The sequence below is a fragment of the Sinohyriopsis cumingii genome, chromosome 15 (assembly GCF_028554795.1).
Source record: "Sinohyriopsis cumingii isolate HCF-2022 chromosome 15, ASM2855479v2, whole genome shotgun sequence".
Lineage (NCBI taxonomy): Eukaryota > Metazoa > Mollusca > Bivalvia > Unionida > Unionidae > Sinohyriopsis > Sinohyriopsis cumingii.
In genome coordinates this window covers 105,827,991-105,855,468 of record NC_142975.1, presented here as the reverse complement: position 1 = coordinate 105,855,468, position 27,478 = coordinate 105,827,991, and the positions used below count along the sequence as shown (strand labels likewise).

General features: G+C 35.2%; 1 protein-coding gene across 2 annotated transcripts in view; it reads right to left on the bottom strand.

The window, feature by feature from the left end:
* The window catches only part of LOC149782424 (uncharacterized), a 54,270-nt gene extending 28,982 nt beyond the window's left edge, over positions 1-25,288 (bottom strand). The window contains exons 1-5 of one of the 2 annotated variants that reach the window (XM_089933825.1): positions 25,020-25,288; positions 23,717-23,875; positions 21,383-22,174; positions 20,269-20,342; positions 18,255-18,320 (exon numbers count right to left, since the gene is read on the bottom strand). In XM_089933825.1, the coding sequence (XP_089789951.1) occupies positions 18,255-18,320; positions 20,269-20,342; positions 21,383-22,174; positions 23,717-23,786 (1,002 nt within the window). In that variant the 5' untranslated portion in view covers positions 23,787-23,875; positions 25,020-25,288. Of the gene's footprint in view, positions 1-18,254; positions 18,321-20,268; positions 20,346-21,382; positions 22,175-23,716; positions 23,876-25,019 lie in introns of both variants that reach the window. The other variant, XM_089933824.1, reaches the window with a different exon arrangement.
* Positions 25,289-27,478: the final 2,190 nt, after the last annotated feature.

Here is a 27,478-nt window from a genome sequence, read left to right as displayed (position 1 = left end):
TTTAAAACGTATATGACCTTCTCCGATGGATCATCACCGGCCACATCAATGGGCAGAACGTTTTCCCATTAGTTACTTCCTATTGTAAACATGTGATGGGGATTTCAGTCAAATTATGCTGGTTGCTTTTATTAAAATAAGATGTGATTTAAAGGAGTTTCTATATTTTTTTTTTAACTTGCCTTTAAAATTCTGTATTGGTAGATTTCTTCATATCTTCATAACTGACATAAACGGGAAGGGTTTCTATTTTATTCTGCAGCTTTTGACAATAGGTCATTTCAAAGTTTTCTAGTTTAATTATTAATGACCTTAACTGATGTTAAAACATCACGATTTGTTCAAATCTGATTGCCCTTCAGTGGTAATTATGATGATATTTCAAATATGTTTATTAGAATCCGCAACATGCATGTGAAACTTAAGAGACAATAATCAATATGGCTAGTATGTTCACTATGACATGTATGATCACTATGACTAGCATGATCAACATGACATAACATGATCAATACGATTAGCATGATCAATATGACTAACAAGATCAACATGACTAGCATGATCAAAATAACTAACATGATCAATATGACTAGCATGATCAATATAACTAGCATGATCAATATGACTAGCAAAATCAATAAGACTATCAATATCAATATGACTATCCTGATCAATATGACTATACTGATCACTATGACTAGCATATCACTATAACTAGCATGATCTAGTATGATCACTATGACTAGCATGAACAATATGACTAGCACGATCAATATGACTAGCATAATCAATATGACTAACATGTTCACTATGACTAGCATGATCAATATGACTAGCATGATACATATGACTAGCACGATCACGATGAGTAGCATGATCACTATGACGAGCATGATCAATATGACTAGCACGATCAATATGACTGACATGGTCACTATGACTAGCATGAACACTATGAATAGCATGATCAGCATGACTAACATGATCAATTAATAGTGTGTTTAAAGTTAGGAAATAGGTTTATTCATGATTTATTACATCAATATAAGGCAACCGCATATATATGCTAATCAACTCTTATGCAACCAAGAACAGCGCATTATACATACACAAAACTACATACATGATATATTCTGAGTACGTAGAACGAACTAATTGGACATGGCATTGAAATACATCGAGACCGCCATGCCAAGACAAGCAGCAGAGACGGCGAACAGACCGTAGAATTCCGACAAACAAATAAAACAAACAAAATAAAATCATCTCGTAGAAAGGTCCAGATTTTCACAAATAAACGTTTCATTGAGATGTTTTATTTTTTGTTGAAACCAACCCCATCAATAAAACCCTAGTTCGAAAAGGTAGCTGAAAAATAAAGTACTCTACGTGTTTATTTATTTTTTTGTTTAATTACTGGACGACCAACGTTGGTAGGCGCCCTCTCTGCTGCTATTAATTAAAAGATTGTTATATCAAAATAATGATACATCCAGAATCTCATACTGCAAGAATAGCACGAGAACGATTAGAAGCAATTAAAAAATTTCTTCCTGTGCGAGATTCATTTAGAAAAAATCTACAAGCGCAACAAGAAGCACAAGTTGAGTACGAAGAAGACATTAAAGCCCGTCACTGCAGCTACTGAGAAAGTTACAACAGTCATCAAAGAGGATCTTCTTCTGGTATCAAAACAAACAGCAGAACAAACCGAAAAAATAGCAAGAAGAACTAAACAAACAAAGAAGATTTTACGAGATCTTCCAGTTGATATAGCTGCGGCTCAACCTCCAACTTTTGATGAGGAAATACTTGAAGAAATTGGAAAACTTCGTACTGAAGTCGCCGACGTGCAAAAAGAACATACACCTGAACCCGAACTAGTAGAAAAAAACGTAGAATTGATTGCAAAATTTAGGAAGGGGGTTGTTGAAGAAATTAGAAATACTAAAGAAGAACAATTACCCGAGGTAATATTAAATAGCATATTTAATAAATCTAGTATTTTAAAACCCCGTCATGAAAAAGTAAATGATGATAATCTTATTAGATATATATATCGCGTATATTACAACAAAAAACAAGCTAGAGGTCAAAAAGATGAAATTATTAATGAAGAAGTAAAAAGACTTTATAGAGAGAGACTGAAACAACAAGAACAACTCTCCCAGTATCAGCTTCCTCCACCTTCACAACGTAAAAAAATTTCTGCGCCGGCAATGACATATTCACCGGTAGAATCACCACGTGGATTTCGAAAAAGTGACTCCCCGTTCACCACTGAAGTACTTTCTCCGGTAATGCAACCACCAGTATTTAAAACACCTCAAGATGAACCTAAAACAGGATCTGGTTTATGTCCTGATAATATCATTAATGATGTGTCACGGTTAGAGGTTCTCATAGGAGGAAAACGTGCCGGAAATAATTCACCAGAAATAATTAATGAAGCATCTGATATTTATCGGCGATTATTTCAAGGTGGTATCATGGATATCGGCGTTTACCGAGAACTTATCGATGAACTTGTTGATGACTAGTTGTTAAATAAATGGTAAATAAAAATAAGATGATCATACATAATAATCATCGCAAACCTGTACAGGTCAGAGCGGTAAACTCACGATTACCAATCTACAGATCTACTTACGGAGATGGACTTGGTGATGTTATTCAGGGATTATTTACAAGGATAGCTCCAAAAGTAGCACCCGTTGCAAAACAATTATCGATGAAAGCCATTGATATTGTTCGTGATAAAGCTCATAGTGCAATTGTCAACGTTGCTGATAAGGCGTTCTCGGCGATCAAAGAAAGACTAGCACGATTATTGCGACGAAAATCACAACCACCAGTAAAATTACCAAGTACTGAAATTATGCCAGCAGATGTCAGCAGAATAATAAATCAGGCTGCAAATCAAAAACTAGCGGCGATATCTGAAGAAGCAGAAAGAAATTTGATAGTAGATCAAAGACTCAGTGAACCAGGGAATAATATTTCAAGTTTGATATCAGGGAGTGGAATTTCCCGAACGCGATAATCAACATGTTAAACGAAAATAATTATAATAAAATGTTTAAGCGTGAATCAGACACAGCATTTGATATGGAGGCACCTGTCCTTAAAGATGAATCGGTACGTGATTATCAGTTTTATTCTTATGAAGCACGAATACCAAATCAACGTGGAAGAATTGAACTACAAGTTCATGACACAAGTAGATACTTTTTACCCGCTGAGGCTTTTCTTGAGGTAGAAGGTACAATTATAAAAACGGATGATACTAATTATGCAGATGCAGTAAAAATTGGTTTTGTCAACAACGGGATCATGGCACTGTTTGATAGCGCCACTTATATGATCGATGGAAAAAATATCGAATCGATTCAGAAAGATGTAGACGTTGCTAAAACAATAATAGGATTAGCAAGATATTCTGATGATTATACAAGATCAGCAGGTCCTACAATGATGTTTGTAAAAGATAATACTGGTCACCCTGAAAGCGATCCGTATAATATAGGACGACCAAGAAATTTTGCCGATAACGCGGATGCTGATGTGTGGCCAGTGGTTCGTGGTTCTAATGATAATTTCAACTTGGGATTTGTAGCACGTAGAAATATGTTGCTAGGAGACAATAGAAGATTCTCGTGTGCAATTCCACTATCGCATATTTTTGGATATTGTAGAAATTTTAAAAAGGTTATTTTTTGAGCTAGACACACGGTAGTTCTTGTAAGAAAGGGTGATGATAACGATGCTCTGTGGAGACCTCTTGGTGATGTTGGTAAAGTAATATTATCGAAACTTTCACTGTGGATGCCGGTAATGACTCCAACGATCGCAGTAGAACAAAAATTAATTTCTTTCATGGACACTGGTGGTAAATCCTTATTGTCATGGTTAACAACAAGCACAGACAGTATGCAAACTAACGTTAACAATCAGTTTACATGGCATATAGCATCACAACAGGGTGTTTCTGCACCGCGTCATATTTTTATTGCGTTTCAGGAAACTAATCGATTAGGTGATCAAACTCGCTCTCACATGATATTTGATAAACTAGGTGTCACAGATATTTCTTTGCGGATAAACGGACAACAAGAACCAACAGAAAATATACAACTAAATTATGAACAGAATCGTATAGGACGTGCATATCATCGTTTAATGTCATTCATGGGACGTGATCAAAATGTTGATACTGGATTGCAAATATACAACTAGATTTTTCAAAACTATATCCGATTTATTATTTTTCATTGGAGCATCTTGATCTATCAAAACAATCTGTCGTTGATATACATCTTAAAGCAACATTGAATACAGGTGGTGTTGATTATAGAGCAATCGCGGTCATCCTTAGCGATAAAGCCATGTTACTTGAAGGTGGTAATGGTCGAATGAGAGTCGTTGATGCACCGGTGGAAAATATTTAATCGTGTTATTTAGAAAAATATATTTTATATAAAAATGTCGTATAGTCATGTTAATGTTACTCTGACTCCTGGTCAGGTAAAAAAGCTTCAATCAAAAAACGCCAACAAATGCGGAACTAAAATATCACTAAAACGAGATCAGATTAGTGGTCGTCCAAACAAATTATCGTTGACAAATAATCAGATTAAATATTTCAATAAAGCAATAGAATTAAAAACTGGAGTTCAATTTTATCTTTCTCTGAGCGCCATCAAAGACATGGTTAAAACGGGTGGTATATTTCCACTTCTTGCGGCTATTCCAGCGTTAATAGCTGCTGCTGCTCCAGCCGTAGCAAAAGCAGTTGCGTTAGGTGCTGCTGGAGCGGCGGGTAAAAAAGTTTTTGATAAAATTACTGGTGGACGATATAACAAAAAAAAAAGGGCCTAAGATTATCCGGATCTCGCTGGGTGGGAGGTCTGAGGCTTCCACGTTAGATAATCCAGCATCAAATTTTGATTTACTTGATGCTGCTAAACGATTAAAAATAAAAGCCTTTAGAGGTGTTTTTATGCGAGATCAATTGCCGGACCGACCAAACAAACTTGAAACAGGTATTATTAACCTAGACTCGAATTCAGGACCCGGTACTCATTGGGTATCATACGCGGTTGATCCACGTGGAATCGTTTATTTTGATTCATACGGGTTAGCTCCACCCGTTGAATTTATCAAGTATGTCGCACCACTCCACGCAAGAACCTTCGGTTCAAAAGTTTGGTATTCAACGCTACCCACACAAACAATGACAGATCCGCCAATATGTGGCCGTGAAGTAATTAATGTACTTAACGCTACATCAAAATCATCCAAACCGCCACATAAAATCGTGCATGATTATACAAGTAACCGATTCGTTGCGCGTAAAGCGTTTTAAACAACAGGTCTTATTATAATGGTTGATATTTACGGAAGAAGATCCTCACGCGTTAAGAGAACATCCGGCGATGTTGATCTGTCTAAGTATGCGACTAAAGATGAACTTGCTGATATCATGAACCTGGATGGAGTTGATCCAGATGAGGTTGTTATTTTTCAAGATCGATATTGTAAACTAAAAACGAGCAACATCAGATGGAATGATATAGTTCGACGAGTACTCGGTACAGTTACAAATAATATTCCCGTGTTTACTGACAGCGGCAAAATCAGAGATTCAAGTATATCATTCAAGTATATCATTTACAACCATCAGAGATGAAATTGCAAGAAGCGTTGCTAATCGCGTGAAAAACACAGGCGACACAATGACAGGTGAACTCAGCATGAACGGAAATAAAATAGTAGTTTTAAGAGATCCAACATCCGACGAAGACGCAGCAACAAAAAAATACGTCGAAAACGTGGATGGAAAACTATCCACGCTGCGGGTTGAGTATGATGTTCACGTGGCCGCTTTTACAAGACTTCGAAGAAACTTTCAAAAAACCGATGAATCTGTAGATGAGTTCTTCGGCACTCCGCACACCATTGACATGAAACTTTCTGATATCAAAACTAACCTAGACACGATCAAACGAACACAGCAAGACATCGTAGCGGTGATTCCTGAGATCGTTAACAAAACCAGTTTGATTAAAATTCCAACCGGAATAACTCCCGGACATATCACAAACATCGTATACACTGTATCATCGGGATTTGCAACATGGTCGCAGCAAAATAAAACTATCAAATATACCGCAACAGTCACTGGCGTGTACAGGCTGTCTGTGTTCAGTGCTGCGCGATTTGAGATATTTACAAAGTTTCCATGGCGTCATTCAACGGATAGGTTTTCCGGGGTTGTATCTGTTTTATTAAATAGCGGAACTGAAGAAATATTTATTCTGGAAGCAGCTGATAAGAAATTAACCGCAACATCTTACTGGTGGTGTTTGGAATTTGTAGCTGAAACACCTCAATTGGTTACTGCATAAAAATATATGGATGGTGCACAATACAGGTACAATCAAGCGCGTGAATGGCAGGCGGCGCTAAAAGATCAAGTCGAACAATATACAGTAAAGGTAAAAAAATATCGACGACGATTAGTTATCGTTGATGTGATTGTTTATTCAGTATCCGCTGTTGTTGCTGGAACCGGTGTTATATTATCAGCGGTGATAATGATGGCACCAGTAGCCGTAACTATTTGTATTTCAGCAGCAACAACGATTGCAGGTGTGCTTAATATCATCGCAAAAAAAATATGTACTTGCACGAACGAAAAATTATCCGATCACATAATACAATTACACACAGCGACGGTAGCGTACTCGAAATTATCCTCGTTGTTATGAGCGAGTCTCAGTGATGGAATTATATCTGATTTCGAGTTTTCAATGATGACTAAAATATATGACGAAGGTATCGGTATTAAATATACAAGTATTAATAACGACAGAATTACTCGAGCAGATCGTGACTAACACAACTCCGCCAAAGATAACGATGATCTCGGTAAGTTCATCTGATCCTGAATTTAGTATCAATTTTCCTACTGCAATTCCAGTAAAAGAAATAGCGTTAGCTCAATTACGGGTATATTACAGCTGGCCAAATATCAGATCAAAATCATTTCATGGTACACCAGCAAATAATTCGTTCGTATTTGCTAACAAGAACAAACCAGATGGTACTCCTGACTGGATAGATGTTGGAATACCCACTGGTAGTTATGAGATTGAAGATATCAATGAGGAATTTCAGCGTAGAATAAAATCAATAACCGGAAAAGAAGCAAAAATATAAATTAACGTTCATGAACCGACGCTATCCTCGACGGTTGAGATACATTCTCCCGATTACGTCGTTGATATTTATCAATCCACGATAAGATCCGTACTAGGTTGGCCGGATGTTCCGCCAGTGTATGAAGGACCACCAGAACCAAAATTAAATGATTTTCTTACGAATGTGAGTAATCATGCAAGCGGATTAAATTATCTTAATGGAAACTCCGCTAATGATCACGTTGGTAGAATTATTTTTAATTATGAAATTTCCAATAAAATAATTACCAAAGAAGTAATTGAGTCAATAAGTAAAAAATTTAAGGATGAATATCAAGCTCGATTTAAAATTTTACAGTATTTATTTTCTAGTATTACACAATTTTACAGCGATGATGTAAAACAACAAATAATTGAGTCAATACAACATTTAAATAAAGTTATATCAGATTTTCGTGATGCTAATGCAGTAACTGTTGGTAGATCGGTCACAACACTTACATTTGGAGGTAAATTAACAGGTGTAAGATTAAATTATTCTTTTAATGATCTATTTACCAATCAGTACAAAAAAACCCACCGAGGAATTATTAAATTTTACATTACCAGAATTTGACACAACTGAGTTAAAAAAAATCTCAATGATCTTATCAACGAAAACGTTCCTAAAATACTCGATGCGTGGAGAAAACTGCCACCACCTTCAGCTGTTTTAAGATATAATAATGATCCACATGGCGGCGGCAGACACGTTTCTCCGGGAATCGTTAATATAACCAACACGATCGTGGTCAATCCGGTTTGTGACGTAGTCGATGGCAGCTATCAAATAGATCCCGGTAAATCAAATCAGGCTCAACAAGGATATATTTTATATACATTTACACCACAAGTTTCCCCTGGAAGTTTAATCGTGCAAGAACCAACTAATCATGTGTATCTGCGGTGTCACAATAATATGTTAACACGAATAAATTTTAAGCTCACAGACCACCTTAATCGCTTAATTGACATACGTGGAGAAGAGCTTGTGATAAATCTGTATGTGAAATCTTAATTAATCAAGTAAATATTATATAATGTACCAGCACGTGAGGGTTTTTATACATGACAAAGAAGAACCTGAAAATGCCATCAGAACAGCGTTTTCACAAAATACAGAACAATTTAACGTTAATTTAGTTTCTGATAAATACGGAAGTGAGGATTTCTTATTAACACAAGAACAGTTAGATGAGCTCCGTCAAAAACATATTATCGAGATCATTTGTAGCAGAGATCAGATTCTAAATTATGCACATTTCTGTATTAAAGTCGATCAACTTAAAAAAATAATATTCCAGAATAAATAAAATAAGGAGTGGATCAGAAATATTTTATTTTATTTTATTTTATTTTATCAGAAATATTTTATTTTATCAGAAATATTTTATTTTATTTTATGTTATTCTATTTTATCAGAAATATTTTATTTTATTTTATTTCATTTTATCAGAAATATTTTATTTTTTTCTGAATTTCAGTGAAAAATCAACAAATTTCGTGTTTTTGAGGGGTATTTTACCCATCTTGGGTGATTTTGTCTATTAGATTGTCGGGTAAAGTTGCCTGATTCTCTAATTGATTTTAATTGAATAAAATATCAAAACCAGTAAAAACCAGTAAATCAGTAAAAAATTACATATTTTTGAGCTAATTTTACTGATATTTGAGCTAAATTTACTGATATTTGAGCCAATTTTACTGATTTTTTGTAATTTTTACTGGTTTTGATATTTTATTCAATTAAAATCAATTAGAGAATCAGGCAACTTTACCCGACGATCTAATAGACAATTCACTGAAATTCAGAATAAATAATAATAAATCTAACCCATCAGTCATAAATTTGATCATGTTACATAAATATGAGTACCAAACTAACCCATCAGAGTCATAAATTTGATTGGTTTGTATGATTCTAACCCATCAAATTCAGAAAAAATAATAATAATTCAGAATAAATAATAATAATTCAGAAAAAATAATAATAATTCAAAATAAATAATAATAATTCAGAAAAAATAATGATAATTCAAAATAAATAATAAATCTGAGTACCAACTAACCCTTCAGAATTATGAATTTGATTGGTCTGCATGATTCTAGCCCATCAAAATTATAAATTTGCATGATTCTAGCCCATCAATTTCAGAAAAAAATAAAATATTTCAGAAAAAAATAAAATATTTCAGAATAAATAAAATATTTCAGAATAAATATAATCTCAGAAAAAATATAATATTTGAGAATAAATAATAATCTCAGAATAAATCAATATAATCCCAGAATAAATAAATAATAATTCAGACAGGGTTGCTTTGGTCGTTACCTGCTGACATAATTTTTCTTATGTATCTTATGCGGGTACTGATTGTTTTATTCGTTTCGTACTCGCTGGATAATCCCGATCTGACCTTTTCTACTGCGACAGAAAGAGGAACAAATTCATCGCTCACCATAGCCAGTGACTGAAAAATAGCTGCCTGAATCCGCTTTATGAACCTATATTGAGATGATAAAACGTACTTATTTTCATTCTTAAGCTCTTCTAACGTTTCAAAATCAGATATTATTTTTTCAGGATTTAGTTCATCAGATATATTAATTCCGTTTTCTTCTAGTTTTTTGATAGCAGAAATAATGTCTTTGATATTTTCATTGTTCATTATATAATATATAAATCTTAAAATAAAAAGAAAAATATCCCTATAGAACCCCTATCGAGTGTTTAGCGAGTTCGTCGGGATGTTTCAAGGGCGGCACAACATATACAATGAATGAAGAGCCCCTATTCGAGTGTCTTAGCGAGCTCAGATTATAAATGAGGAGCCCCTATCGAGTGTATTAGCGAGCTCAGATTATGCATGGGACGGCACAACATATATTATGAAATGAATAAAGGACAATACAAACATATACGCTCAGCAAAACCCCACCCACAATAATCAATCCCGTGGGTGATACGAAAATATGTATCAACCACCGGTCGATATGGTGGTTAAGTTTGGCTGAGCGGGGGTTTTGCGGCTCCCCAATTATTATAAAAATCACAATTATGCGTACACCACCGACCACTTGTCAGCCATGGGCATTCGATCCTGGACCGCGAGCGTCACAGTCCAATACGATACCGATTGAGCCATCGAATCTTGTTACAAACATATGTTTCGGAAGTTAATATATAGCTAATAATCATTGAAAAGGAACTAATTTCAATATATTTGCACTAAAATAACGGTTTCTGAATAATAATACTTTCTGCATTTAAATGACTGTTTCTGCATTAAAATAACGGTTTCTGAATATATCTGTATTATAACAGCGTTTTTCGTAACAGACTGCAAATACAAACCTGCGAAATCAATAACGGATTGTGAAATACACCTGTGCACCATAACAACGGTTTCTAAGCTGATTGTAAATGCAGCATATACAGCTACCTGCGGATCAATAACAGCGGTTGTAAAATTGCCCTGATTTCTCGTAATGGATCCGCTATGTTGTTTGATGGGAAAATACGTTTATATATTTAAAAACCATAAATATACTTCTACGAGTAATTAATTACGACGTAATTAGTTAAACTGACTAATTACGATCATAAAAAATCAGAAATCTACGAAGAAAACTATATATTACAAAGTAATCTCCCTTTTGTATAATCAAAAGTTCAGTAGTATACGATTATACAGGACTGGGTCTCCTCAATTAATAATATAATTTAAGGTAGTGATGATAATTATTGATATTGGAATGTAATTTTCTGTTTATATTTTTTGAGAAAGCAGTTTTATATATATTTTCTGCTACTTTTTGTACTGAATATGGGTGAATATTAAAGTTTTTCGCAGCAGAACATATCGAACGAAATATAATTTCTTCGCCAGTTTCTGTGTTTGTAGTCTTGATCATCCTTCTAGAAACTGTCTTACATCTTCCAGTATTACCACGTGCAGAGTTCTGACTTTGCGTGACAACCCTCAGATTGGATAAACTATTGTTCTGAGGATCCCCGTCAATATGACCGATCACAAGACCATCTTTGATAACTCCGAAGAAACACTCGTACGTAAATCGATGACAAAGATATCTTTTCTTCCCAACAGTAAATCTAAGATAGCCAGTATTATCAACAGTACCAACCGGTCTCTTCAACATGCAATTTCTAATCATGCCATTACGATCTGATTCGTAATTCTTAATGACAGGATATGGGACAAATATATTTTGCTCCATTTATACAATAATATTATTTGTTTAAATCATTGTTTGTCTGAAATCTTGATATATAATCCTCCACGGATTTTATAGCGTTTTCACCATTATTATTTTTTTTGTCATAATATCTTTTAAGCTCTCTGAACCGTTTTCCACCGCACGTTCCACATAATTCTGTTTTGTCTCGCACCCCAATACCACACAGCAGACACGGTATTGGTCCTAGACTTCCTCGTCGTATGCCCTGTAAGTGCATCCATAAAAATTCACCTCTACAGGATTTGTTGCATCGATTTACTGAACCGATCATCAACCATCTGCATTGAGACATTGTATATATAATATTTTTTATTTAAATATTTGTTTTAATTATATGAACGAGTTTGAGAAATTATCCCAAACTAGGCCTGCTAAATATAAATTCAACCTCGACAGATTATCTCCAGACTTACCAGTACGAGATCTGGTTGATCCGAAAAATAAAAGTTTGATCTCGAAAATTCACGACGCCAAGAAAGAATTTTACAAGGATGGTGCATCTCATACATGGTCAACGTTCAAGATTATTCACAATACTGTCAAGGACGCCACAATGAATGACAAGCGAGCGGCAACTATCATTAACTACATCACTGAATACGAGGGCAATCAAAAATATTTCTTCAAAGTAAAATTTATTGCATTAACAGAAACAGGTAGTTGGATTATCCGTGACAAATATGATCCTGTCCTTGGTAATAATAAAACTGTCATATTAAGTAAAAATTCCAGACCGGGTCTATTGACGGGTATTGATAAACCGTATTATGAGCGAGCGTATCCTGTAACAGCGGTTATTTATGGAATCTATGAGATAAATAAAAATCCCAACGTTGATAAACTGACACCCATGAAATTTTCAAAAATAAATTGTGTAGCCGAACGAGTAATAGAGCACTTTACAAACGCGATGCGTGGAAACGGATTAACTGATTTAAGACGTAAAAAAATAAACTCATGTGCTGATTCAGTTAAGGATACCGGTGCTACAATAAAAGATGTTGCTGAACTAGGAAAAATATTAAAATTTCCAATAGCAGTATCAACAATTACGGGAGAGGTACTGTACGAATCTAAATATAAATCGAAAGGAGTTTCAATAAATATTATTGATCATAACGTGCATGCATGGACTAGCGCAGAAACAATATTTCCACGTGATCGAACTGTTAGATTTTACCCCTCAGATAGTATGTTTGATTTTATTAACGAAATAAGTAAAAACGATCCTCTATCGGTATGGTTATTTAAAAGTAATGAGGAAGGTGAATTTGATCAGTTTGTTAGACCAAATGGTGAAATATATCGAACAGAATCTCTCCACGACGAGATGAAAAATCTCGCGGAAAAGTTTTTCGCCGAAAATACTGACAAATTACTAACTAATTGCTTTACCGTTCCATCTGTTGCGGCTCATTTCGCCAGAGAAAGAAATTCATGGAAACCAACACGATTTGATTTACTTGAAGATGTGCGCGCAAGTTGCGTCGAATATGGACACGGCGGATTGTGGAATACCAAATATAATTACAATGATGTTATTTCGGTTGATATGGTTGCATGTTATCCAGGAAGTTTTCTAGGATACGGAGATTGTTCTGTATACTTTAAAAGATTTGGTCACCCCACAAACGAGATGACGCGAGTAGCAATTAATGGACCATTACCTGATTTTGATCTGACTGGATTTGCTTGTGTTGAATCATTCGAGTTTAACGAAAATCTTCACAAGATTTGTTATGTTTGGTTTGGCAGACATTTTTGTGAAAAACGTTGGGCACCTATAGTTTTATTACGATATATGCTAGATTGTGCGATACTGACATCGTTGGTGGTCAGTGAGGGGATTATATCATATCACGCGCAGACCGAAGTTTGGTTGCCCATGCCAGATTCTATCAATCTCGATGAAGTTATTAGCGAGTTTAAGGAAAAATGTCCTGATGTTTCCGAAGATGATATTATCAAAGAAGCTCCTAAAATTCTCGAGATTAAACTCAAAACCGCAAAAGATCTCGGTAGAAAAATTATAGGTAAATTTACTCAAGGTGGTGCATATGATCATAAAAGACATCACGCACGATTAATTTTAGATGATGCTGAGTACGATTTTATAATCGCTGATACAACAGCGAGAAATATATTTGTAAATCGAGAAAGTGTTTATTTATCCGACGGAACAAAATTGGGTACGATCGTTAGTTACATAAATGACGTCTCCCCACAGTATACTCATCTAAGATCTTCCATGCTGGCTTATGTTTCTATAAATTTATTATCGATGATTAATAGATTTCCTGAGACCGCAGTCAGAGTCGCAACAGATTCGTTTTATATTTCGAGTAAATATTTAGAATCTGTTATGAAATTTACAAGTAATGATGAACGATGGGGTTCGTGGAGGATAAAAAAAGAAATATTACACAATTACACAGAATCAGCAGATGTTCCAATGAGAGATTTTTATCGTGAGGGTAATACAATATCAGAAATGTCGAAAGCGCCATCATTGAGTGATCCAATAACTAGATATAAGACAGTACATCTCAATGGACCTGGTGGATGCGGCAAAACGACTCGAGCAATTAATGTTTTTAGAAATTCAGATATGATCGTGCTGACACCCACACATAGACTTGCACGCGAGATGAAACAACGGCAAGTACAATCGTGCACGTATCATAGTTTCTTTCGGTGGCGCGGGGATACATGGACTCCTGAACGAATGGGAGAAAAATATATACCTAAAATAATTATTTGGGACGAGATATGTACGGTGTCATTGGATACATTAAAAATGTTTCTTGATTGGTTGTTGACGAAAAATACCGCTATAATAATGTGTGGCGATCAAGGTCAACAGCCGCCTTTTGTTGGACCATCTCCACATGATTGGTTAAAAAATTTCGTTGACTATTACGAAGAAATAGATGATGATCATAGAGCTCTCGATACAAATTTAAAGGAATTTAAAAAATTAATCAGATTACAATCAAACAAAATTCAGTGTGAAATAATACATGGAGTGATGTCAGAGACCTCAATGAGTGATTTTTTAAATTTATGGAGACCCAACGATTTGATAGTAGCAAGCAGAAAAATAATCAGAGACGCTTTACAACAGCAGTTATTTCAACTACATAAAGAAAAATACTCAGAATTTCCTGTTCCGTTGTGTTATAGACCATCGGATACAAGAACACAGAATATTAATGTTGATATTCCAGGACAGACTGAGAAACAGAATCTCGTATTAAATGATATTGTCGCCGTTGATATCAGTGTGGTCGAAGATGCATTACGCGCTGACAAATCTCCATGGGTGTTGGGATACGCTATGACAATCCACTCGTCTCAGGGATTAACTATTTCTGACACACGAGTCTGGATTGTGGACGATCGCATCGAGTGGTCAAATTTAGTCTATTTAGCAGTATCGAGGGTCAGAAAAATATCTCAATTACGTAGAATTATAATTCCTGAAATCGTTGATAAATATACCATCATCTATGATGATATAATAGGAAAAAAAATAATCGGATACAAACAATCTGATAAAAAAAATAAACGTGACTTTGATCTTGATGTTGAATTTATTATTGAGTTAAAACAGCAGCAGCATAATCATTGCACAAGTTGCAATTGTATAATGCTGTGGAGGTATTCGAATAATGATTCAAGACAATTTACCGTAGATAGAAAAGATAATAGTCGCGGTCATACACGAGAAAATACCATGTTGACCTGTCTCGAGTGTAATCGACGTCGGGGTGCTGGCACCCTTCGCGCTAGTTAAGTGATCGGGTAGTTGTGTATCCTCGGGGATTATTTGTAGTTGTTCACGTGTCAATCCACGTTGAGGAGCAGCCGAATCTAGTCTGTAGATTGCAGGTCTACCTGAGGATCTTGTCACGGTGGATATTTTGTGTGTGGTAACACTCCAAATAGGATCAGTCGCTCTTTTTTACCACCTTCAAGTTCACCCGGTTCATATAAATATCTGACTGTAACATCACCCAATATTTTTTGTTTTTCAACATCTTTTCGTTGTGTTGGTATATTTTTTTTTGTAATTGCATTAATGGGTTTCATGTTGGTTGTTCGTGTAATCTCATTATTTAATGCAGCTATCACGCTTGATAATCTTGCAACCCATTCGCGAGATCTTTTATCTTGAATAAATTCCTTCGCGTATTGATATCCAAATAACCGCTCAGCGAGTGTTCGATTAAATCGCTCAACAATTGCCTGATCACGATGAACTGCAGTATGCCCTCGTCGTATTTTGGTATTATGTTTTTTCATCAGCGATGATACTGGACCAAGAAATTCCTTACCAGGATCAACCTGTAATAATTGTGGCCATCGTAATGGTCCTCGTTGATAAATTCGTTCAAACGCATCGGCTACTTCAGATGATGTTTTCGTTGATAGCGGTTCTGCCTCTCTATACCTACTTGCAACATCAACTACGGTTAACGCGTATTTGTATGTTTTTCTACGTACAGTATCATGTGGTAAAAACAGAATATCAGCCTGATGAACTTCATTAGGAACACTAACATCGAAATAAGCGTACTGAATGCGTTTCGGTGTTGGTAGATAAATTTGCCATATTGCTTGTTTGGATAACCACGTTTTAGCAGTAGAATGTTTAACCGCTGCTGCATCAGCAAGTTTACCAATTGCTGCTTTGCCTCTCCAGTATCCTCTTGGTGAATAATAAATTAATTCCATTATTAATTACCAGCCCCAAACGCTAATTTACTTTTCATCGCGGATCTTACTAACCAATTAGCTAATTTTTCTTTGATATTTTTATTTTTTATAGAATCTAGCGCGTGAATTAATTTCACCTCTGCAATATGCCTATCTTGTAGATTTTTACTTTTATACGCAACATCATGAGCGTGACAAGCTCGATCAATAGCGTTTACTGGTTCCTCGCCTGGTTTTGGTTGATCTTGATTATCGAGCCTGATATCAAGTCTGGTACCAGGACCGCAATAATTATATCCTGGTAGATGTTTTTCTCCGCTGTATTTAGCCCATGGAGTACCTGGAAACTTTGACATCAAATTAGCAATATCACCACCGCGCCTATTAGGTAAAAACGAAAATTTCTTCCTGCCGCATACAGAACATTTTCCACCATAAGCTATTTTTTTATTTTTTGTTGTAACCGTAGCTAAATCAGTAGTTGGAGTTTTAACTCTATAGCGTAAGCAATATAAACTCATATTATTTATATATGGATATAACTGATTTCTCAGTAACAAGAAAACGGGAGCCAGTTAAACACCACCCTGCGTTACCAAATTCCATCAGAATGATTATCATAGGACCATCTGGATCGGGTAAGACGCAGTTATTACTTAATTTGATATTGAGATGGTTGAAATGGGATAAATTATATTTACTAGCACCATCCGCTGATGATCAACGATGTTATGATTTACTTAAAGATTTCAATGAAAACGCAAGATTACTGGATGGAGTTAATGATGTTATAGAGTTTCTAACCGATATTGATGAAGCACCATCCGTAGATGTTTTAGACGGATTTATTAATAATTTGGTTGTATACGACGATGTGATGCTAGATAAACAATCAAATCCAGCCAGAATATTTTCCCGAGGTAGACATAAAATACAGATGTGATCTATGTTACTCAACGATATACACAAATTCCGAAGGTGATTAGAGACAACTGCAACATTTTAGTTGTGTTTAATGGTGTAGACACACACACGCTGCGAAATATTCATCAAACTTGGTGTGGTGGTGACATGGATATAATTAAATTCAGAAATTTCTTCTCACGAGCGCAAGCTACTCCGCATGGATTTATAACAATAAATCTACATGATCCAAGAACAAGATATCGTGTGGGTCTTGATAAAATCTTTTAATTAATAGCAGCAGAGAGGGCTCCTACCAACGTTGGTCGTCAAGTAATTAAACAAAAAAATAAATAAACACGTAGAGTACTTTATTTTTCAGCTACCTTTTCGAACTAAGGTTTTATTGATGGTGTTGGTTTCAACAAAAAATAAAACATCTCAATGAAACGTTTATTTATAATAATCTGGACCTTTCTACAAATGATTTTATTTTGTTTGTTTTATTTGTTTGTCGGAATTCTATGGTCTGTTCGCCCTCTCTGCTGCTAGACAAATTCATAAGCTATATTACGAGTTATTTCCCCTGACCTGAAAAGCAAAAATCGAATGCCATTTTGTATATATTACATTCCCATTCTTGTATATGTTTGAAATAGGTTTAGCTTTACGAAATGGAATTTTAAACGATTTGTGATTTATAAACGTTGAATTCACTGTGCCTGAAACCCGACGCTCTGACGTCTGAAGACAAGCAAATAGTTATAAAATGGGTGTGATAGAGAAATACGGACTGAACGGCTGCATCGAATTCCAGATCAAGCCAGTTAAGCATGCAAAACTAGTAACTTTTGATAGCATTCTTTTAAAAAAGAACCAATTATAAAATGGTTTAATATTATGAAACTTTATACTATATTTACAACAAATTCAATAAGCTTGGTAACACAGCCTATTATAATGTGTACACCTTATCCAATCTGCATGGTAAAATACCCCAGCATATTAAGTACAGCGCATTCAATATGCTTGACATAATAAATACACCTGTATACTGGTTCAAGGACATTCAAAATAAGAATTACCGTATGTATGTGAACTACTAATACATGTTCAAAAAAGTATACGTACCTCTCCAGGTTTCAAATAGACGACATCCCCATCTTCATATGAAATTCGGAATCTTCCCTGTAGCCGCTGTGAAATATTAAGACAAATTATGGAAGGAAATGCTCAAGAATATCTCAACAGGTCTGATGATCAATTATTCGAAAATATTTCAGGACAAGGCAAGGTCATTTCGTCCTTTTAACTTCAGAATGTTGTAACCAGCTCTGATATTCGTCGGTGAGAGCACGCGTTCCACATTAGCTGTTGAGTTGGATACATTAATTTTCATATAGGTACCATTTTCGTTAAGAAAGAAGTGGACCTAATTAGAAGTCTTTCTATAAACACCACTTATCGTACTGATTATTTATACAGGGTGAATAGAACGATGAAGGTTTTCAGCTTCATTTATAGCCAACTACATTACACATAAATCTTATTAGTGTAGACCACATGCTACATGTTTATATGATCATCCATGTGGTAGCAAATTAGACTTGCGAGCAGCTCATTATTAAGGCATTATCATCTAGACCATGGGATAAATAAATGTGTGCAAAGTTTCATGGCAGTGTTCTAAAGATATCATGATGAGCAGTGACAGCCAAAGTGTGCTAGTAAACGAATGGACGATGAAATAGTGTTAATAGAACATCCCCTAATATTTTATGGTCTATGACCAGCAGATTTTATACAAATTGCATATATAGAATTTTTAGAAAATATTATTGTCAACGCAAGTTTTCGTCCTATTTTATTAAGAAAATGAAGATGAGAAGAAATATCATACAGGATTTATTAAATGTATAAAACTACATTCTGAACAACAGGATTGAAGAATGTACCTAAATAAATTATAGATATCTGTGTGAATGTATATTTTAACAATATTTAGAAGCATAAGCCAGTTACTTAAATTCCACGATGTTTCATTAGAACCAGAGATGAACAGTTCTCTAGAATAGGCGTCTAAGACACTACAATGATATAGTAAAAGAGTTAAAATAAATTTCGTGAAGAAAGTCACAATGGAATACTTGAAATACTGGTATTCGAATCTAGTTAAGGTCTCAGTACATAAAGATGCAAAGACAATTTCCTTCAACTATTAACATGATTCAAATTATTTCCTGATGTAGCAGTAGGTGTGTCTAAAAATCAGGGGTTAGCACTATATTAAAATGATCATGTAGAAAGCTAGCAAATACATTTATTTGAAGTTGTGTTCGTATATAACTGCATGGCCATATTGTAGGCCAGATATCGTACCATTTTCCTTTAGGACATGCTAAAGCCTTCGGGTGCAAATATCCACGTCGAAATGACATTTCACTTTGGAGAGGTGACACTCAAAATATCTTCAAAATGGCTGCCTAGATGACGTAAAAACGGCTGCCTAGATGACATGAGTGACTTTCACTTTCATTTAGGACCAACCAGACATCGTTAGAAGTGTTTCAGTAAATATTCTATGCTTATATAACCACCCATTCAACACGAGTAGCAATAACATTATTTTCAAGATGGATAATGTGGCGGTCATAACGGAGGCTTAAGCGACACTATTTTCATTCGGAATCAACTAGTGCTTTGAAGAAATGTATTCTTGTATTTTTAAGAAGAGTAACGATAAGAAAGGTATGTTAATAGATGAACAGACATATCATAAGAAATAACAGTCAACCCATGAGCTCTTCTGGCCTACCACCAATAAAGGCTAAAAAGTCTACGAAATATCAACAAAATACACTTCAGTTACGCTTATTGTGTTCAAATGGTCCCATTATGTCTTCATTAACTTCCTCCCATATTTTAAACATATCTCAATGATAGTGAAAACTACCAACATCTCCTCTGTTCTGTTATATACTCTTATTCGTGGATTTAAATGCTTGAACGTCAATAATTGTTTATCATGAATACAAAAAGATATAACAAGTTATGGATTGTGATGGCTGTAAGATCAGACGCGAGTGTCCGATACCGAGGTTGGTAAACCGGGGTGGGATACATGAATCATGTATGTAGTACGTACAGTTTCCTTTTCTGTAGGTGCTTCCTCAATGAACGACTGCCTGAGTTCATCTGTCAGTTCTGGAACTTTGTGATCTGCTACATAAGAAAATCATAATATCATTATCAATAGAATCAGACATCCAAGACATTGAATTTAATGAGTTAATAATTAACATCAATAGTAACTAAAGACTACAGTAAACTATGTCTGCAAAATGATAATATGAGAAGAAAATTTGTTCAAAAGTAACATGTGGTTATATTATTCATGCCTCTTTCATATACACTGTTAAATCACACTTTCATAGCAAAGTCATTGTTAAAACTATTAAAGGGACGCAAAATAAATTTAACTACAACATTAACGTCATAATGACCTACCTTAAGGACATGAGTGTGTTTTCTAACTACATCTGTACATAACATGTTATTTAACTTCAGAAAAGGTTGGCAGGATGGTTGATATGTTGGTTTTGCGGCTTATGTACCTATATTGGCCATTACGCAATGTAATTTTGTACATACATAATTTCAATGAGACCTATGACCAGAATAAAATTCAATTTAGATCTGGCCCACACCTAGTCTAAATGACTTTCCAGTCGGGTTTGCGAAGAAAAAAACGTTTATTCAAATATGTCTCACAAACGTTAAACTCTGGAAAGAAACAAAGTATCTTTCATCAATGCGAGTTCATGAAACCATTGGCACTTTAATAATCTTCTTCAACTTGAGCATATGTTGACTGTGCAATTTATTTTATTGGCTTGGAGATGCATTGCAAGATAAGTATACAAGCACATCAAGTGATGCTTGCTACAAAGTCAGTTAAATTACGCTGACATTTCTAGATGATGGCTCTCAATGCTTGTGACAAACCAAAGTCAATTTTTAATGCTGCGATGTCTCAGTGAAAGAGCCGCATTGTAGAAAATATATGTACTGCGCTGACCTGGTGTAATACGTTGTAGACGATTGATAGTTTACATCTATATTTTGTGATGTTAACTAGGGTACAAAATACTTAATAAACAAGAACTAAACGTTTGCTTAATGTATATTAGTATTAAATATTCGAATAGGAAAATAGTCATGTGATCTAAAACTTGCTGTTATTAAAATATGATATTTACCTTGTTCGTTAGAATATGTTGCTTTGTATCTAGTGACCAAATTCTCCCAGCAGTGTTCCATGCCCATTACGTGTGTGGCATATATAATTCCATTGTCCCAGAATATATTGAAGGGTTGATGTATTGGTATCCTCTTCCTGTATATGGTCAGCAGCTCGCATTTTTCTGACAGATGATGAATACATGGTGGGAAGAAGTTACACACAAATACATATCCCGCTGAGTCCACGGTTATACCTTTGGGAAAGTTCAGATCATCGTGTTTGTATAAAACTGTATGCTTATCGGGATTGCGAATATCATATCCATATACACCACTCTCAGTTGGATCATCATGACTATTATCACACGAGATATAAATATTGTTTTCCTTTGTTGTCAGGTTACTAAGTCTTCCTTTACAGATCCTGTGAATGTTACCAATAGGTTCATTATTAAGGGACACAATACACCAGTATATGGTGTCTCTATTGATACCACAGACAACAACATTTTCCTTTAATCGAGCAATTCCTTGGCATGACTGGAATACTTTGTTTACACGCAGCTGTCTGACCCTTGCTATTACACCCATGTCTCTTACTGACATGATTTCTATCGTACCATTCCTCATTGTCACGCATATTTCCTCGTCGTTAATAAAACATATACTAAACGGACGCGAATCCAGTTTATCTGATGTGGCCAGTAGCATTCCGTCCCTGCGTCTGTACAGCTGGACATTCCACGCATCGTAGTCTGTGATCACTAGCATGTCCTTATGCACACAAATACCAAAGGGGTGAACATCGGCTGTATAAACATAAAAATAATTTATATACACTTGATTTTAAACAATAGGCCACTGTCATAATTTTCACCATCACCACAGTCGTGATGCTATCACAATCACTGTCGCTTTCTTTTTAGTATTGTTATTATCAGTAACGATATTGTGGTTACTGCTTGTATGTGGAAACTATCACGCTATCATTTTCAGAACTCATGGTACTAATTCAACTCCCATAGTAAACATATGGAAACACCATCATATTCAAAATTCAATAACTTAACTTTTCTGGGCGCTGATGATCAGACTTATATTTCTCCATGCACAGCTATCCTTGGTGCAAGCTTCTGTGTGGAGAACGCCCTATGACCCGCGGCATTTTTTAAATCTACATGTGCATGAAACACATGTTATTGATTCTGCACCAAATGAATCAGGTGCTACTTTCATTATTGAATACTCCTAAGTCAAGCCTGTAAAAATACTAAAATTGCATCAATATAATTTTGTCTTGTTTACAGTTCTTCCGTATACTTAGTACCGTGTGTCCTTCAAAGGCTAGTGTGGTACATGCGTGTGGTACTATATGTGCATTGTCCATCATCACCTAATTCACCAGTTAGGCTATGCATACAGATTGGAGGCGCAATAACCCTACAGATGTAAGCCTATATTGTGCTAACACTCTTAGATATTTTACCATAAATTTCAAATAGGTTTTGAGCAGTGTTTGTTTCAATTTCTGACTGGGCATACTAATTTTGTTTCATAACTGTTACCACCACCACATACACTATCGTAGTCGTTGTGTTATATCGTATGATGATGATGATGATGATTATTATTATTATTATTATTATTATTATTTATACCCGACGGACTTACAAAATATATCACATGGAACCAGCAAGCACAAAATTTTAGATCCGTTCAATATTCGAATAAGGTGAAGATATCAAATGAACTCTACCTTTAGTCGGACATTTGAACAGTAATCATTAAAACAATATAGAACAAGATAAAAATAGTTAACGATAGTGTGGTAATTTGTCCTATGTATGTATGTATGTATGTATGTATGTATGTATGTATGCATGCATGCATGTATGTGTGCAATGTCATTGAATTCCAATTGTAAAGTTAAAGTAGGTCAGTGATAATACACTGGGTGTAAACGCTCTTAGAGTTTTGACCACAAGGGGGTAAGAGTGATGTTGTATAAATGTCATACAATCAATAATTCCAAGATAATATACAAAATACTTTATGATATTCGTGGTTACCTCATTCTCATCGTCGTAGCATGGTTGTTGTTGTTACAACAACAACTACTACTACTACTGCTACTACTACTACTGCTACCACTACTACTACTGGCCTGTTATTTAGTTGTATTAATAAATGTTTTTCTGTTCTGTTCATTTCGGACTTTACAAATATTCAGTACAGTCAAAAAACCAAACAATAAACGCAAAAACAACCAACCTAAAAACAAACAAGAAAATAGACCATACAAATTGTAATATTTGTATGGAATTGTTATAGGTAACCCATTAACTACGTACTGTTTTCTAGCCTGAGAGATCCAATATCGACCAAACTGCATGCAACCACTTTTTGTCCTCCTGCTGCCATGTCTCGGTTGTAGAAGATTGAGTTTCGGTGTTACTGACTCCAAAGAAACAGATTTGTTAACCTAACACAATATTGTCGCGAGGACCGGGCTGCAAAAAAAAAAAAAAAAAACAAATAGCCAAAAATATCTAATCTTATCAATGACATGTGAATGAATGCAATTTAATTAGTATACATTATTGTATCGATATTAGTTGCTTCATAAAATAAAATGTCCAAAAGGTCGCATTCAACATTTGTTGCGTGAAGAGTTTGTAAAAGGAAATTAGTCTACACACTGTACCGCTGCACAAAGGCACACCGTACACGTTGTACCGGTACACAAAGGCACACCGTACACGTTGTACCGGTACACAAAGGCACACCGTACACGTTGTACCGGTACACAAAGGCACACCGTACACATTGTACCGGTACACAAAGGCACACCGTACACATTGTACCGGTACACAAAGGCACACCATACACATTGTACCGCTGCACAAAGTTTCGCTGTTTTAAAAATATTGTTTTGCATGTAAAATATTCAAGAGTGTTCACCGAGCGGTATTAATTAAATAATTGTGTTATACTCTCATGTAACTGATCTAGTCTGCCATGAATTACTTTGAAATATAATAGAGACCGAAAGTGAGAAGTACATGATCTTGTTGAAAGAGAGAGAGAGATAAATGCACGACCATGGTAATGTATATTCACAACATGTAATTGTTAGAGGTTTCTTATCATCACATAGGTATCAATTCATCTCCGAGAAGTTAATAATATCAATAACTGGACAAATGAATGTGGGTTTGTGTTCTGGGAGTTGAGTGTAAATGCTGGAGATGGGAATTTGAAGGCGCAAACACTGTAGATTGAGTACTAGTCGTTGTTGCAATTAATGGATCGTTCACTTGATGCGTTTCCTTATAATCGCGCTCATTGAAAATGGTCAAATTGTCCTGTACATCATTTTACATCTGCATGATTTAACTGCCTTTTAATAGAGGAACGTCTGAAAATATTCATCTCTTTCACATTCAGTCTCCTAGATTTTAAAACTGAATTCCATTACGGATGTATCAACTATGAGAGCGTTTAGTGATCTTGATACGAGTATGATTGCACATCCTGTACAAGGTTATTCCATACTGTGACTCAACAACAGTTCACGCACATTTTTAAGAAAGAAAATATGAATATGTACCTGTGTGGTGCTATACTGAACACACGTAGTTTTATAATACTTACAGAATATCCATAAATCCCTTAAATTTAGCGTATCCTCGGCAATGATGATCGTACTTGCTCAAGAACTCCGTCTTGCTACTGTATGCAAAACCAACCAACCATTGCATGACAAAATGCTATGGTATTAATAGCTGTCCTTACCTGTCACGTTTGTGGCGTTTACAGACAAATAATAAAACGACTAATCGGGAAAATTCAAATGGCTTTCGACTGTTCATGATTCTTTTTCAAAGGCAAATACTAAACATATACAAAACAAGCACATACAACACAAAAGCGTTGGGTTTGCAAAACTTTACATGGCTGTTCATACATGAATTAAACCTTCAAATGTTTTATGTCTCAGCTAGTTTATTTCACCCTGTTGTGGTTGTTGAAAAATATTTGTTTGACCTAAAAGTCGATGAACAATAGCGGCATATGTTGTTTTATGTAAATGTATGTAAGTGCAAATTATATCCCGGATATTTCATTGTTATGGTAGTAATTGTATGCTATTAAGCATATTTAAGAAATTATTTAAACGAACATGTGTCGGCTGCAAAAGATAATTGCATTTGTGCATGGCTGTCTTTTTCTAGTCTTCTTGATTTAAACCGCTTGGTTTCAATGTTTTAATGCGGCGTATCCAGTAAGATTCCATTCCTGATTACATGCCAGAAAAGGAAAAGAGAAGAAAGGAATCAATGAGAAAGTGAGGAAATGGTGGACGAAGCGGAGAGTTAGAAGAAGAACCCAAAGATCCTTTTCAGGGCCACTCATACGCCTCGAAAAGATTTGATTTCTTGCCTAAATTTGTTTATAGTCAGTTGTATAGTTGTTTATGTGTGTATTATGTATGTGTTATATATGTATATGTCCCGCCAGTCCCGTTACCGCCAAGCGTTCCAGGTTTTTTCCCGCTTTTTGGTCCCGAGTGAGGTTAGCTCCTTGCTACAGTGTTATAAATCTTCAGTACTGTGACGTCACCTTTCCTGCTCTATTCCTATTGTCCGTATATAACCCCAACCTTACGTCCGTATACAGTCCCAAAGTGTTTTTGACTGAGATTTCCCTTGTCCGTATATCGTCCCAGGGGGTTCTGTAATGTATTTTCCCATTGTCGGTATATCTTCCCCCTTCACTACTGATATATTAATATTAACAAAACCCCTTAATCCGGGGGTAAATATTGAGCAATATGACGATGTATGTTGTAACCAGTTTACTGCATATATTTTCTTCGTCCTTGCTACCCACGTTTTGAGGGTTAGATCAGAGGTCATCTTAAATGATAGAGAAATAGAGATAAAATGTGTTCGGATGTTTGTTTTGAGGAATAAATAAGTAAAAGTTAGAAATGTATCAGCGAGGTAGGGTGGTGGAGGGGTGGACGATGAAAAGGCAAAAACGGTAAACCTAAAAAAAATCACAATCATATGTGAATTTATTAGACCAGTGTGTTGTATCTGCCTCTCCTGTTTTAGTATATTAAATTTATTTGTGTGTCATTTTTAAAACTACATTTGCAACCAAAGTTAAATAATACACGACAATGCGTTCTATTCACAACACGTAAGAGGAGGAAAATTTTAATTACACCAGTTCTTTTTTATATGTGACATCAAAATAGAAAGGTTGTACGGTTATTTAAAATATATTTCGCTTCTTTATTAGTATATTTAGATTTTCATTCAAGTAAAGCCCCAAAGGAATTATAAAGGTCGGACTGGGTATTGGATGGAAATGATTCACAAGGCCAAGACCAGGCATATGATTAACCATTGCCATTATATATCAATCAATCAATCAATAAGTCAAAAGATAGAAAGATAGATAGATAGATAGATGCTTGTAATTCTTTGCCACCTTGTAGTGCTTTCTGATAGGTTAAAATTACAATAATGTAGATCAAGAGGGTATTCTGTTTATTTGGAGAATATGGTTCCGCCTAGTGATAAGAAGTTAAACAAATCTAAGATACGTTATTTAATGAACAAGTTCTAATTGTTCTAAGTTTACACCATCATAATCAATCCTGAAAGATATGTATGTTTTAAATAGACACAACGACACCATTTGAATGAACTGCACCCTATTATCTAACCACTGTGCTGTCAAAACTGCGTTGTACGCTCGGAGATTAAGTACTTCAGTGATTTCATCTCATAAAGGAGCTTGAATGATTTATAGTTTCAGATACGGACACTGAAAATATATATTGATCCTAAATTCTAGTTACCTTTTGTTCGCATGCATTAATTCATAACATTTGTGAAATATATTTACATCTCTTTTTTTCCTATTGCTTTGATCTTCCCAGGTATATTGCGCATTGTATGCATGTTCCTAAGTATTCTCTTTATATATAAATGATAAACTAGGAAGTTTTATTTGGTGACCAGACTTAAGTGTCAGGTTGGTAGTGGTTTACATAGATCGGTGAGGTAGGGGTTGGCTACCAATGAAAGTTAACCTAT